The sequence below is a fragment of the Danio rerio genome, chromosome 12, assembly GCF_052040795.2.
Source record: "Danio rerio strain M-AB ecotype USA chromosome 12, GRCz13ab, whole genome shotgun sequence".
Taxonomy (NCBI): Eukaryota; Metazoa; Chordata; class Actinopteri; order Cypriniformes; family Danionidae; genus Danio; species Danio rerio.
Window position 1 is genome coordinate 20,638,268 of NC_141032.1, and position 17,250 is coordinate 20,655,517.

Sequence of the window (17,250 nt, forward strand, 5' to 3'; positions counted from 1 at the left end):
GAGAGCTGCTGCATTTGTCTTGGCCAGCTAAAGCCTTTTTTTGTTGCTGCTGCTGTTGTTGGTGGTGGTGTTGTTATTATTATAAACCATAAAGGCTGGACGTTTGATGATGTTTGACAGTTCGCAATATCCTTATAACTGTTTTAACTATGATGGAGAAGGATACCCGTCATGTGGCACTGATGAAGAAAAGAAAGTGTGTCGACCAGCTTACAGGTATTTCATTGTTGTTGTTGTTGTTGTTGTTATTGCTATTTGTTTTTGTTGCTGATTCCAACATTAAATTGTTTGTTTTTGTTTTTAAATAACTTTAATATATATTATTATTATTAGTAACAGTGATGGAATTTTATCCCTTTTGCGATAATTGTAGCAATTTAAATCTTTTAAAGTTGTTTATGGTGATGGTTTTCATTTATATTTTAAAATGTATTACCAAATGTCACAAAAATGAAGTGTAAGAGTTTAGTGAGGTTTTAAGTAATTTATCAAAGTTTTTATAGCCTATATGATGTTATATCAAATTATATTTGTTGTTAAAAAAATAATTAATCATTTTGGTGGTTGCTCACGTATCATTGTTTAAGGATTAATAAGAGTAGTTTAAGTATAAATTTGATAAAACTATGAATATGACTTTTAAAGTCAAACACAGATAATATTTTATAATAATAAGCTTTTACTTGTTAACAATATTTTTATATAACATTGCACATTGAATAAGAACATCTTTTATTCAAGTTAAAAGATGAATATCACAAAACAAGCTTAAATATGTGTGTTGTTTTAAATTATTATAATATATACATTTTTTAGTATTTTGATATTTAATTGCTTATTGTTATTTTATACACACAACACCTAGTCATGGAAGCATATGTATATTTCAAAATTAATTTTTAGATATGTCAAAGTAACAATGTTGGGTTATGACATTTAATTAATCCAAAGTTAATAATATTTATTATATTATATTATATTTTATTATATTATATTTTTAATCATATAATAATAATAACAATAATTAGAAGAACATGTTTATTGATATTCAATAGCATACTTTTTAAAGGTTGAGATTTTTAATAGAGAATGTTGTTTTATTGCATCTTATAATGTATTCACTCCAATGTACTGTATTCATGTTATAATACATCAATATTTATGTTAATATATATTGATGTACTATATTGTATTATTGTGACAATATATATTATGTGGTATATTATTTGACATTGTGTAATATGACCCTTATGTGTGAAAATATGCATTAAATATTGTATAATAATTACAATAAAATTATAATAACAGTAGTTTGTAATGAAATATGAAAATGCATTTGTGCCGTTGTCTTGATCAGTGAAGGACATATAATAGGGAAATTTTTGCGATGATTAATAAAAGTGTTTTAACCAATTTGAAGCATAATTTATTTTTATTACCTAATCAATTGTGTAATATATAGGACATACATTTTCCTTCTCTGACGTCCTTTTTTGTCTCTCTATTAGCTACATTGCACTGATAGCGATGGCTATACAGCAGAGCCCAGAGAACAAAGTTACTCTATCGGGAATCTACGAGTTCATCATGAAGAGATTTCCTTATTACAGATCCAACCAGAGGGCTTGGCAAAACTCAATTCGCCATAACCTCTCTCTCAACAGCTGCTTCATAAAGGTATGATCCAGGCTGCATATGTATGCTAAAACATAAAGCATTAAAAACACATGAACATGAACAGATTCCAATAGATGAATTTTAACATTGTTTTGGTTCACTGTGCAACGAGATATAACTAAAAGGCATGAAATCTACTCTGTTAAAGGATTAATAACAGGAGTTTGAGGATATTTGTTACATAATAACACTCACTTTTAAAATAGGTTGATAGGAATATCGTCATAAATGTTGAAGGCTTAACAGTTACATATGATTAAATCAACAAAATTAGATGTTTAATGTCAAACACAGATAGCATTTCATAAAAAGATTCTATTAGTTAAATAGAGAGAAGGACATTGGAATTAACTAATTTTATCACCACATAACCAACATAGAATAATTTATTATACATTATGTGACATATAGATTAAGGCATGCATTATATTGTACACATTAATTTTCACACATAAATTTCATCAGAAATGTAGCTAGTTTTTTCTGCCTCCATTGTTTATGTTGAGTTATTAGCACTTTAAAGACCATGAATACAACTTGTTTCCTTGTCACAAAAGGGAAATTACTGAACCTACACACAGGTGCCTGATAAAAATGCTAATTTTATAGAAAAATTTTAGATGGTATTTAGAGGTTTTTACATCTGAACTCTTCATATATCAAGCCTGAAATTAATCATATCCCTGGCAAATTCTGACAAAGTTTTTGTTCACATGAAAATAAAACCTGAGAAATATTTTGTCTTGGACATCATCTTAACATCTTTTGGGAGAAACCTGTGACATTTCCTGTAAAAAAAAAAATCAACAACAACAAACTTAATGGTTGAATAAAAGTAACTTTAGTAAGAATTTGTCATGGGCATTAATGTTTTTGGGATTGACTGTATATAAACTCATTACCGAAACAACAACAAATAATTTAATAAGATAAGTTGTATTGATCTATTAAGATTTTGTTTACATAAATGTTATAAATATAGTATTGCTCTTTTTAAAAATAAGTTTTACATGTAAATCAGTAACAAATACTTTTTTTGCCAATATTTAAATGTATGAAATTTGTTATATTTAATCAAAATCTTCTTTTTAAAATGTATAAAGTTGACAATGCAGATTTCAAAAGTTAAGGATTCATTGGTTGAAATTAAATTAAATGAAACACTATCAAAACATTTTTGTTGATAATTCAGTACATTTTATTTTTTACAAAGATATGTTTGGTGGTGATGGTAAAGTCTCTGTAAAATTCATATTTAGTGTGGCAAAGCTGAATCAGATTCATAAGATTATGCGATTAAATAAAACACTTTGCTCCTCAAATGCTGCAAGCAAATTTATCAGACTTATGTTTGACAGTAAGTATCTGATAAGTACATCTAGAGTTATGCTATACTGTCTTTAAGTCTACAGTTTTGTCCCTACTTCACCACAATTTTAGGTAGTGACTGTTTCGGTAGTGACAATTTATATACTAAGATGCAGATCTTAATAACTAAGATGTTTTGCACAATTGTACACAAAAATTTAGATTTTGCTTTTGTTTTAACACCCCCCTTTGTTTCTTTAATTGCAGAAAAATGGCTTCGGTAGTCACATACTGTAAAGTTACAAACAGATTTTCAAACGTTTGAACACATTTACCTTAAAATAACCGAACCAGTATACTCAGCATGTAGCAGTGATAAAGAGGGACACAGGATTAGTTCCTAATCAAAAATGTAGTGGCTTAGTTGAGTTTGAATTGAGTCTCAACAGACTAAGAAATTTTAGTACTGATGAAAATGTGGTATACATTTTTTTATTAAATTTCTTTTTATATATAATCAAAAAATATATTTTTAAACCAACAAATTTCAATACTATTATATTAAATTTTAAAACTTGCATACAAAATGTGCTCTTCATTCAGTTGCAAAAACATGATTCTAATTGTTAGAGCTTTATTTCTAATGTTTTTTAATCTTCGGGGGTTTGTTGTAACCGGCTACTCGTGATGTATTTTCCTCAGGTTCCGCGTACAGAAGGTAACGAGAAAGGAAAAGGTAATTACTGGACGTTTGCCACAGGCTGTGAGTCCATGCTGGACCTCTTTGAAAATGGCAACTTTCGTCGCCGCCGCCGCAGACGCAACTTAAAAATGGGCCTGAAGGAACCAACTGAAGCCTTTATATCCATGGACGCTCATCAGGCCGTCGCAGTGAGATCCTCAGATTCAGATTCTTTCATGAACACTAGTCACAGAGCGGCACAAAACAAACCTGAGACCGAGATTAAATTTAGCATTGACTACATTCTGTCCACACCGGACCCCCTGCCAGCATTCAGAGCCCCTAACAGTGCGATTCCCCATTTGGAGCCACAACATCTCAATCTACACTTCTGGACCATGTAAACAAAACCGTAGGATTTAGATTAGTAAATACTCTGAGAGCTTCAGTAGTGTGCAAAACTTTTATCCCATGATGCAATTTGGCTTGTCAGTGTAGGCACATGCAGTTTGTTGTGTGCTACTAGATCTTTCATCAACTGTTGGTGAATAAGAGTAAGCACTGTAACTTATGATGATATTATTTTTTTAAGAGTTTAAGTATATATGGTTGAGGTCAGACTCATTAATCCCCCTGAATTTTTAGCCCCCCTGTTTATCTTTCCCCAATTTCTGTTTAACGGAGAGAAGATTTTTTCAACACATTTCTAAACATAATAGTTTTAATAACTCATTTCTAATAACTGATTTATTTTATCTTTGCCATGATGATAGTAAATAGTATTTGCCTAGATATTTTTTAAGTCACTTCTATACAGCTTAAAGTGACATTTAAATGCTTAAATAGGTTACCTAGGCAGGTTTGGGTAATTAGGCAAGTTATTGTATAACGATGGTTTGTAGACTATCCGAAAATATATAGCTTAAAGGGGCTAATAATTTTGACCTAAAAATGGTTAATAAAAATTAAAAAATGCTTTTATTCTTGCCGAAATAAAACAAATAAAACTTTCTCTAGAAAAAAAATATATATATTATCAGACATACTGTGAAAATTTTATTGCTGTATTAAACATCATTTGTGAAATATTTAGAAAAAAAAATCAAAGGGGGGCTAATAATTCTGACTTCAACTGTTAGACTTTTGTCAAACTGACAATACTTTATGTTGAGGTTCTATATGTTAACATTAGCATTACACTAAAAAAAGAACACTTATAGAGCAGTTTTGTGTTCGTGTGTGTGTTTGTGTGTTTGTGTAAATAATAAAATATACAAACACTGACACATGTATGCCAAATACACATTATTTTATAAAACATTGTTTATTTCACCTAATTCACAAGAAAATTCCCATTTGATTAACAAAATGAAAATAGTTAAATCTAAAATAAAAACATTTATTAGACCTTTTAAAATAGCAGTTAAACAAAATTAAATGATGATAAAACAACATTGTTAAAAACAAAATTAGTAAAACTATATATATATATATATATATATATATATATATATATATATATATATATATATATATATATATATATATATATATATATATATATATATAAAATCAACCTTTACACACTATGTTATAATATGTTATAATCAAAATTTATGCACTGTAAACATGAACATGAACCTTTTTATTTGTTAGCTAGCAATAATAAAGTTTAAGAAATGATCTAAATTGATTTGATTATGATTGTTAACTAAGGTTAAAAAATTAAGCGCTACCTCTAAGACATTTTTTAATCGAGTTAATGTTCATTTTAGCATACCATTGCTTCAATAACTTACAAAATATGCTCTGATACTGAGTCATATTATATAACATTATTTAATATTTTAATTCAATTACTACTGGATTTCTTCTGACCTAAATTACTCATTTGAATCTTAAAAAATAAAGAGAATCAGTCACACCTAACTTCCAATATGTAAAAGGTTTGTAATCATGTAAACAATTAAAAGTCAAATAACAAATAATAATAATGGAATCTCATTACATAACCAAGGTTTCATGTAACCAGTTGCTACTAGCACTAATTATAAAATCAAAAGATGCATCTGTTAAAATTTCAATATTGGGAAAAGGCTCTTTTAACAAGTCGCCTACTATTAAAGAGTTGAGTTTTAACATTTTTTAATCCATTCAGCAAAACTCCGGGTTAGTGGGACCACTTTTAGCTTAGCTTAGCATATGGCTCGCTTAGACCATAGCATTTTGCTCAAAAAAAATGAAACAAAATGTATTCATCATTTTCACATTTAAAGCTTGACTCTTCTGTAGTTACATCGTGTACTAAGACAAAATAAGAGACAAAATGTAAAGTTGGTAAATGTAAAATTTTCTAGGTTGATATGACGAGGGATTATACTCTCACTCTGGTGTAATAATCAAGGAACATTGCCGCCATGACTGCAGCAGGCCAAAACTTCTTTGATCTATGCTAAGCTAAGCTACAAGTGTAAAGAGTGTTCTTATAATGGACTTACTGAGGAAACAACTACATAAACAAATTTATTGATAGCTGCATTGATTAATGTTAACCAATAGAACCTTACTGTAAAATGTTTCCAAACACAACTCTCATCCTCATTTTTCCCCTTTAACCAGTAAAATGTGCCGCTCAGCTGAAGTGTGTTGGTGTCGCGGACACGGCTTTGTAGTTAGTGAAGTGTTTGCAAACAAATGCGCTAACATAGCTATAGGCTTGAGTGTAATCAGCTTTCTTTCCCTGCTTACTGCACCACTGCTGAACGACTGCACTGTTTACATATGTTGTTTATAATGTGTATCATTGGCCCTTGACAGTCTGTGATCCGTATCAATCACTGATAGACTGAGCACATGCTGCCCGCGGCTTTGCGGCTCACACTCCTCCCCAGGCTGTTTCATGCTAACCGCTAATCTCTGCTCATTCTGAAGCATCTTTAAACTTGGGAAAACATTTGAGAATGTCAGTTTTTCAGGGGAAAAGCGAGATGTGCTGCACTGTGCTATAGTTCGGCTAAACCCATTGTGTTGTAGCCTTTGTATATACTGTATGCATTATACAGTTGCAATCAGAATTATTAAACCCACTGAATTATTAGCCCCCCCTGTTTATTTTTTCCCCAATTTCTGTTTAACGGAGAGATTTTTTTCAACACATTTCTAAACATATTAGTTTTATTAACTTAACTTTGATAACTGATTTATTTTATTTCTGCCATGAAGACAGTAAATTAATAGTAATAGTAATAATAGTAATATTTTTTCTAGATAAAGTGGCGTTTAAACGCTTAACTGGGTTAATTAGTTTAAATAGGCAGGTTAGGGTAATTAGGAAAGTTATTATATAGCAATGTATTGCTTAGGGGCTAATAATTTTGACCTTAAAATGTTTTTTTAAAAAATCTATTATTCTAGCTGAAATAAAACAAACAAGACTTTCTCTAGAAGTTAAAATATTATCAGACAGACTATGAAAATGTCCTTGCTCTGTTGAACATCATTTGGGAAATATTTAAAAAAGAAAAAAAATTCAAAGGGGGCTAATAATTCTGATTTCAACTGTAGTAGTCCTAGTTTTGGTTTGGTCGATGGTTCTCAGTCAAAATCAAACCTACCTGGTAAACTATATATTAGGCTATATTTAAATTTGATCTGTTTGTCTGTTAAACAAGTTCTGGGATCTACAACATTTAATTTTGACCACCAATTCAAAGTTAATAAAGTGTTAAATATGTTATATATATTGCTTAAGGCCTCTTTCTTTCTTTGTTGATCACCTTCATGATTTAAAAAAAATGCAAGGTAATGAAAAATCTCCCATAACAAGACGTTGGTTTTAGATTAGCTATTTTAAGAAATTTATAAACTGATTATAATTTATATAATTCATAAAATGTTTTGTATTTAACATGCTTTTAGTGAAGTAATAGGAATAAAAACAAACAACAATAACCGGTTCATTCCGCTGTGGTAACCCCTAATAAATAAGGAACTAAGCCGAAGAAAAATTATTGAATGAATTAACAAGAACAATAGAACTGCAAAGAGCGATTGTTTCTTATTTAACTAATATTTTTTTTGCATTAATACATTAATATTGTATTTTGTTATAATAAAGATAGATAGATAGATAGATAGATAGATAGATAGATAGATAGATAGATAGATAGATAGATAGATAGATAGATAGATAGATAGATAGATAGATAGATAGATAGATAGATAGATAGATAGATAGATAGATAGATAGATAGATAGATAGAAGAACAGTTTATTAAATGAAATAAAAACAGTTTAGCTTAATTAAATCATATTACATTTAAATCATTTAATTAAAGTTTTTCCATTCAATCATTTTCTTTTTAGCTTAGGCCTTTTATTAATCAGGGGTCGCCACAGCAGAATGAACTTCCAAAAAATCCCATTTCTTAATAAATAAAATTAAAGATTTTTTAACTAACTAACTAATTGATTGTATATATTATCATATACATATCTTCAAATTAAAATGAAACACTATATACACGCCCACATTCACACTCACACCAGTAAAAAGTCTGTTTCACATGTCCAGAAAAGTGTTATTAATGGCATAGAAGTGCATTGGCATATTTGAATAGACATAACTGAATATTAACAAAGTGTCAGACAAGTGCAGTCTAACCTTCTCCAAATCTCCCTAATCTCTCTGCCTGACCTTTTCCATTTCCATGAAGTCTGACTAAATGTGATCCGAGCACTCCATTAGAATACATATCAGTCATAAAGCAGCCGGTTTACAGCAGAAGCCTGTTAACATTTATTTTCCTTCTAAGGTGTATCAATCATGGCTTGCTTTGTGCTCAGGAGGGGACATTTTTCAATTTAACCTTTATATTACGGAGTGACTGCATCAGAAAGGGTTTCAACACACTTAACATGAGTGGCATTTAATATAGCATTACACTTGCAAGGTTAGCCGGAGATGTGACCTTATTCAAATCCTGCTGCCACTACAACACCGATCCTGACGCAATTATAATTAAACGCCTTATGCCGGCTTGCAAATCCTCTGATCGATCACTGATATTAAGGTAAATATTGCACTGCCCCCAGTGAACATCTAACTGTAAAACTGTTATGGATCAGCAGGTTTCTATTAACAGCGCCGTTGATGTTGTGCGCTCTGGTGTGGATATATTTGGGTAAATTAACTTAGCATAAAGTGCTTCCAGGCTTGATCTTAAAGGGCCTGAGATATAACCAAAAACACAGCTTTGCTTTACCTTGCCGTTCAGATTACAATAGTTTATTTTAAAATAAGACATTTATGACTATGTTTATTCTTTTTTTTATGTTGCGTAATGAAAATAGTCACTGCTCCTTCTTGTTGACTCACAATGCATTAATAATGTTAGCAAGCACACATTTTGATTTTTAATAATATAATTTTTAATGTAGGTAATAAATGCTGTATAATACTGTAAATCATGTTAGTAAATGCAGTAATTAGACTGTGAAAGAAAATCTGTAAATTATTTTCATTTACTTATTTAATTTCCTTTGGCTTGGTACCTTTACTAATCAGGGGTTGCCACAGCGGAATAAACTGGCAGCTTATCCAGCATATGTTACACACAGCGAATGCCCTTAGCTGCAACCCAGTACTGGGAAACACCCATACACTCTCACATTCACACACATACACTACAGCCAATTTAGTTTATTCAATTCACCTATAGCGCAAGTATTTGGACTGTGGGGGAAACCGGAGCCCCCGGAGGAAACCCACAGGAACACGGGGAGAACATGCAAACTTCATACAGAAATGCCAACTGACCCAGCCAAGACTCAAACCAGCAACCTTCTTGCTGTGAGAGGACAATGCTAACCACTGCGCCACCATGTTGCCCCTTAAAGTATTTTATGATACATTGCCTGCGTTGGTGTTGTGAATTACATTACAAAACCTGTTATTTCTGTGTTTTTACAGACTTAATTTTCTCTATATTGTTGCTCATACAAAATATTGTTTTGAACTACTAAAATGTCCCATTTTACAATTCATAACATACAATTGTCAGCCACTTTATTAGGTAAACCTTACTAGTACCTGGTTGGACCCCGTTTGGCCTTCAGAACTGCATTAATCCTCAGTGACAGATTCAACCGTACTGGAAATATTCCTCAGAGATTTTGCTCTATATTGACATGATAGCATCACACAGTTGCTGCAGATTTGTCAGCTGCACATCTGTGATGTGAATCTCCCGGTCCACCACATCCCAAAGGTGCTCTATTGGATTGAGATCTGGTGACTGTGGGGGCCATTTGAGTACAGTGAACTCATTGTCATGTTAAAGAAATCAGTCTGAGATGAATCTCGCTTTATGACATGTCACGTAATCCTGCTGGAAGTAACCATCAGAAGTTGGGTACACTGTGGTCATAAAGCGATGAAAATGGTCAGGAACAATACTCAGGTAGGCTGTGGCATTGACGCGATGCTCAATTGAAACTAATGGGCTCAAAGTGTGCCAAGGAAATATTCCCCACACCATTACACCATCACCACCAGCCTGAATCATTGATACAGTAGATCCATGCTTCCATGTTGTTGATGCTAAATTCTGACCCTACCATACGAATGTCTCAGCAGAAATTGAGACTCATCAGACCAGGCAACGTTTTTACAATCTTTTCTTGTCCATGCTCGTTTGAACTGCAGCAGATTGTCTTGGCCATGCCTGCATGCCTAAATGCATTGAGTTGCTGCCATGTGATTGGCTGATTAGAAATTTGCGTTAACAAGGAATTGGACAGGTGTACCTAATAAATTGGCAGAATAAATAAACTGAAAAAATAAATAATAAATAAACTGAAAAAAGTCTGTGAATCATGAAATACAGAACCAGTTAATTAACAGATATTTCTACAGAACTATATTAAAGTACACCCAAAAAGAAGCATTTACTCACTATTTAGGCTACTTTAGGTTACTGTGTCAAACACAAAAGTAGATATTTTGAAGAACGTTGAAAACCTGTAATCATTGTATAGAATTTCCGTATTTAAAAAAAATACTGTGAAAGTCAATGGCTACCAATTTCCAACATTAATCAAAATATCTTCTTTTATGTTCATCAGAGGAAACTCAGCCCGGTTTGGAACAAATGAAGGATAGTATATAATAACTTTTACGTTTTAAAATCCCATTTTCGGATTAAAATCCCATTTTTGTTTCACATTTTAATTAAAACTACTTGGTTGATTAACTGTCTCTTCTGGTTGAGAAATATTGTGACTGTTGTTCGCTCGGCCTGTCTGTTGTTGTGCAAATCCCAAGGTAAAAACTGTATTTCTCCATTTGGTATTTGTAAATAGAGCCTCTTTTTGTGCATATATTTATTGCATTTTGCTGAAGCACTGTCAGCGAGGTGAAATGAGAGGCTTAAGGCTAAGTAAACAGCGCTGAATGAGGAAATTGGGAAATCAGCGATGTGCAACGATAATAGCACCCATATAATAAACATAAACAGCTAATTTACTCAAAATGTTTAGCTTTCATTGCCTTTCCCCCTGTTTTAAAATTGGATTTCGGCCAGGAAATTATTGGAGGAGCAAGATAGCGATGAAGCCTTTAAGAAATACGTCTTAAAGAGGGAAAAAGCAATCTAATAATGCAATAATAAGTCCCTGATTAGCAATCATGATTTCCTTAAGGTGTGATTTTTAGTGCATGTTAAGGATTTGGCATTCATTGAATAACTCAATTGAATGAGTAAGTGCTGGATGTGAATGTATGCTTGTGAAGCTAAAGAGAGCGCTTTAAATAACTGCAGGTAATGGAGGTTTTAAACAATAAAGATGGTGCAGTTTGGATTGACAAACATGGTTAAGGTATATATACATACCTTAAACTGTAATCTGTAAAAATGAAAGATAAATACCATCTACCTTCTTTATAACACAGAAATATTTCAATATGTTATTTAAATTTCTTTTTACTTTAATTTATTTATTATTAGCAGAAATACTGTTCAAAAATATTTAATATGAAATCACAGCTCCAAATATCTCACAAAGCAATCCGCAAAATTCCATTTCAAAACCTCAGGAGAGCTATATCTATATATATTTATTTATTTTGCTGTCAGAAGGCTGAAGCTCGAACTAATAATAATAATCTTATAAAAAATAATAATAACAATCTAATGTAATAATTATAGCATATTCGTATAATAAAAACAAAAAATAATAAATACAAATATATTTTAAAAAGGGATTCGAGTTTCCATATTTTTTTAAAAAGGAAAGGTAAATAAGACAAATTAAAAAATAAAATATATAATATATAAAACAAATAGTATAAAAATAAATTAAGTAAATAAGAGTAAAAATATATCATAGTAAATATAAGAATTATATTAATAATATACCAATAGTTATACTACGCTTATACTAATTATAACTTAATAAAAATTTGGTGAAAAAATAAAGAAAATTAGCAAAAAAAAAAAATTTATAAAATAAATAAGTAAATAAATGTGTAATTAATTATATACATACAGTATTTGTGGCTTGCGGGATTTCCCGAGGAAGCTGATGGGTCCCAACAGGCCAAGCGTCTGCAGCCCAGTCTATTGCAGAAGAAAAAAAAAATTCTGGGAAGAGTTAGAGGAGAACATGCAAAAGTATGTCCACTATACTGTCAGTAACTTTGGAAAGAGGAAGCAGCTCTTCACCAAGACTTTGTAGTGGAATTGGGGAGCTGTTGACCTCAACTGGGGATGTTGTCGGACAGTGTAAGGAAGGAGTACTTTGAGGATCTCCTAAATCCCACTGATAAACCACAATGGCGAATGCAGGAACTGACAGTGGCAAGGCAGTGGATGTGGATGAGATGAGATGTGGATGATAAGCCTACGAAGGCATGGGATGTGGGAGGTAGTTATTGTCTATCTCTGGCTGTGTACGTTTGTGCAAGCCTGTAGAGTCTCAACAGGTGTCCTTGGAACAGGGAGCAGGAAGTGCGTCTCATTTTCTTGTTCTCTGGGGGTAATTGTTTCCAGCCGAGGTTGTATGGCAGGAGTGTCACAGGGAAGCCAAAAGAGAAAAAGGTTCCCAAATTTGAGTCAATATCTGTCAATTTTGCAGATATCTAAAGTCCGTCACTGGTCTCTAGGTCTGTCCAAATCTTGTTGCAAAGCTGCTAGTTTCTCCCTGATGTTTTACAATTTGCAGTCCATAACCACAGTGAGAGTGCTAACAACTCTGCTCACCACCGTTTCAATCCAGGAGGCCAGATTGGTGGGGTTTTGAGCCACACTGACCACTTTTACCAATCATTGATATGACAGGGCCCCACCTAAGTCCATCAGCAAAAACCCTGTTCTCAAAGTTCTGAATAAATAGATATCTTCAAAAACCCCCAGGGTCAGAGCCAGGCACACAACGTGCCACTTCTCCCACCCAGCTATTCAGTATCCAGCAGCAAACGATTCTGCAGGACAGTTGGGTTCCCCCAAACCCAGACTTCTCACCAAGAAGAAGGTGTCAATTGTATTCAATAATTCCTTATTGTTTGGAGAACAGGGCAAGGAGAGCTTCAGAGAAAGAATAAGATGTGACAAGAGGAGCCAGCCAGGAGAGATATGGGAGGGAGAAGGAAAAATGTGACCACCAAAGAAAGGTGTGTTACAACTACATCACACTCACCAACCTGCCTGGAAATGTATATGCCAGGGTACTAGAGAGGAAAATCTGGTGAGAGTAGAATTCAGGAAGAACAATATGTTTTTTGCCCAGGTCATGAAACACTGGACCAGCTCTATACCATCTCTAGGGTGCTTGAGGGTTCATGGGGGTTCACCTGTCCAGTTCACATGTGCATTGTGGACTTGGAGAAGGCATCTGATCATGCATCTTGTGGCATTTTGTGGTAGTGCTCTGACAGCATGGGCTATGGTGTGCTCTTTTAAGTGCTCTCCCTATGACCAAATCAGGAGTTTGCCTCACATTGTAGGCAATAAGTCAGACTTGTTCCCTGGTTCATGTTGAACTCTGACCTTTGTCTTTGAATCTGTATATTGTTTTTATAGAGAGACTTTTTAGGTGTAGCCTTGGGCCGGAGGCAGTTTAGTTCGGGAACATTGGGATTTCCTCTCTGCCATTTGTAAATGATTTGTCCTGTTGGCTTTATCCGATCTGGACCTTTAGTGTTCACGGGTAAGGTTTGCTGACACGGCAGGGATGAGAATCTGGACCGTCCGAGATTATGGTTCTCTGTTGGAAAAAGGTGGTTTGACATCTCCTGGTTGTAGGATAGTCCTTACCCTAGGTGGAGTGTAAGTATCTTGAAGTTTTGCTCATGAGTGAGGGAAGGACAGAACACGAGATTGACAAATGGAGAGATGCAGTAGTGCAGTCAGTGTACCGGTCTGTTGTGGTGAAGAAGCTGAGCTGAAAAGCAAAGCTCTCAATTTACTGGTTAATTTATGGTCCTACTCTCTCCCATGGTCATGAGCTTATGACTGAAAGGACAAGATCTTGGATACAAGCAGCTGAAATAAGCTTTGTTTGCTTATTGACAGGACGAACCCTCAGAGACTCCTAGAAGGAACTCGCAGTAGAGCTACTGCTCCTCCACATCGAGAGAAGAAACGAGTTGATTTAGCATGGATGCCTCCTCAATGCCTACATGGAGAGGTTTTCTGGGTTTGTCCCACCAGGAGGATTATGTCTCTCGACTTACCGGGAAATGTATTGGGTTCTCAAGAGTTACTGGAGGAAATGTCTAGGAAAAGGGAAGTCTGGGTTTCTCTGCTGAGACTGCTGTCCTCACACAATCCCAATTTTATTTTTGTACCCCTACCCCTTCCCCTTGGCTCTTGAAACAACTTGAAAGTGTGAAGGGGAAGGGCTTCAAAATTTACCCCTAAGGAATGAAACACCCGAAAAGGGGCGGGATTAAACAAGATTATTAGACATTAAAGAGATGTCGTGTTTTGATCCTCGATTGGTCTCACACAGTCAAGTGATGCGATTTCGTAGGTCAGAGTTCACCAAGCTTGAACTTTGCACCGCAGCGACCTGCAAACCTAACGTATGACCCTGTGTTTCCGGTCTGACACATTCACTTGCGTATGAATGGAGGTCTGTGGGGAAAAACTCAAGTGTGACCGCAGCTTATTTTAACACTCTGTCATCAACTATTCCTAACATAATTAACTCACATTATTGATTCACATTAGACCATACTGTAAACAGGCCTTGAAATTGTTGTAGTCCCCATTCGTGAAGTTTATTTATAAACTAATTTCAAGAGGATCACATGTTTCTGATTGCTTGCAGCCAGTCCCGCATCATCCAATTCATTATTCACCAATCAGACGATTCCTAAACCACTATTAATACCCTAAGTTCCATATAACAGCCATCTTCGTTTTGAAGAAACCCCCCTTCCACCCCTACTCCTCCTCCTTTCCTTGATGGGTGGCACGGTAGCCCAGTGGTTAGCACTGTTGCCTCACAGCAAGAACTTCACTGGTTTTAGTCCTTACCAAGCCAGTCAACGTTTCTGTGTGGAGTTAACACGTTCTCCCCGTGCTCATGTGATTTTCCCCCAGGTTCCCCGGTTTCCTCCCACCATCCAAAACATGCAACTTAAGTTAACTGACTAATGCAAATCGGCACCAAAAACATGCTCCTAGTAAGTAGTTATCTCATAAGAGCAATCACTATCTGTTCATTAGCTACTATAGCAGGGGAGTTCTTGAGATCTACCTGAGCTAAAACTCCCCTCTCGCCTTGCAAACGGGAGGGAGCCCCAAGCTTGAGGATCTTATGAGCTCAGGGCTCTCTCCCAGGACAGCATGCCAAACATGCTTTATAATCAATCAACAGCAAGTGTGAACTCTTGAAATGATATTTTTATATTACATATAAACATTTAGACTTAAAAGACAGTTGTAGTAATTAGCCACTGAGGTCATCAAATTCATTACAGAGCATAAGCAGGGAAAAAGTTTAGTTTTTTGGCTAAGATAAGAAAGTAATTCATTTCCATTAGGCCCTTGATGAAAATGACTTTGCACTTGTTACAAGTGTTTACTAAAGCCTTTCCAACACAAGATGTTTTCATCAGAACTCTTAGTCAGGAATGTTTCATGCGAGCCTGATTCTCATTGGTGCTTGCATCATTTCCTCTAAATTGTTGTCAAATTTGTCGACATGCACAGAAGATTCTGACTTCAAGGGTTTACGGGAAACAATATTCCCTCTTCACTTGCTTTGATGTTATTAATAATAATTAAGTATCTTTTTAAATGGCAGTTATGATAAATAGACAGATTTTTTTTAAAGATATTTAATGGTCCTTGCTGATAAAATATTTACTTTCATAGTTGCATCTACGCTTTATATACATTTTTTTTTCTCAATTCTACAATAGTCAGTCTACAGCAGGTTCTTTGGTTCAGGTGTTTTATTCCTTCCCCTGAAATGAATTCAGCAAACTTCTCCTTAAGCCTTTTACAGATTGGTTGTAGATCATTTACAGTATGTGTTTGAAAGAAAAAAAAAGTTTGGGGTCATTAAGGTTTTGGAAATATATTTGTCTTCTTTACGCTTATACAGTTACAGTGGCTGCATTCATTTGAACAAATTAAAGTTCAACAGAATAAGAGGATTTTTAAAACTATTTTAAATAATAGTAGTAATAATAATAATAATAATAATTATTATTATTATTATTATTATTATTATTATTATTATTGCTGTTGTTATTATATTAAAAGGGACTAAGCCGAAAAGAAAATAATTGAATGAATAATAATAATAATAATTTAAAAAAGGAATTTACTCCCGTGATGGCAAAGCATATTTTTTTCAGTATGATTACTGTCTCAAATATTATTCTATTTTTTCCTACCATCAATTGAAAGCAATTAGGAAAAAAATGTTTGTTTTTTTAAGAAACATGAAGCGCATTGGTACTTTGGGATCAGGACTTGATCCTGGGGTTAAGATAATGTTTTGGCCCCAAATATGATAAAATGACCTTGGTTACACTTTAGTGGTCATATAATGAAGTTGAAGATTAACAACAACAAAAAATACAGTGATAAAGCCAAGATAAACTGTATTTTCTATATTCAACATATTGTTATATCAGTGTCCTCTTGTCAGATTATTAAATTAAATGAATAAATTTAATCAGAATAAAAACACTGTAGTGCTACAACCAAACAAACGAAATTATCGACAAAATCCACCTTTGCAGTTGAACATACTGTAGTGTGTAATGCAGATCAGATGTCGCATCAGAGCATTTGCACAATTAAAATTTACTGGAACTTAGCGTGTATATATATATATATATATATATATATATATATATATATATATATATATATATATATATATATATATATATATACATATATATATATACATATACATACACACACACACACATATACATATATATATATATATATATATATATATATATATATATATATATATATATATATATATATATATGAATGTAAATATAATGTAAATATAATATTAATACACAAAATTCAGTTTTAGACATGCCA

The 17,250-nt window shown here is 33.3% G+C and overlaps 1 protein-coding gene across 1 annotated transcript; it reads left to right on the forward strand.

Moving 5' to 3' along the window:
* Positions 1 to 4,341, forward strand: foxl3 (forkhead box L3). Its single transcript, NM_001195126.2, is given in 3 exon segments — positions 1 to 216; positions 1,509 to 1,677; positions 3,688 to 4,341. Coding segments are annotated over 3 exon segments (663 nt in total). The 5' UTR covers positions 1 to 106; the 3' UTR covers positions 4,072 to 4,341.
* Positions 4,342 to 17,250: the final 12,909 nt, after the last annotated feature.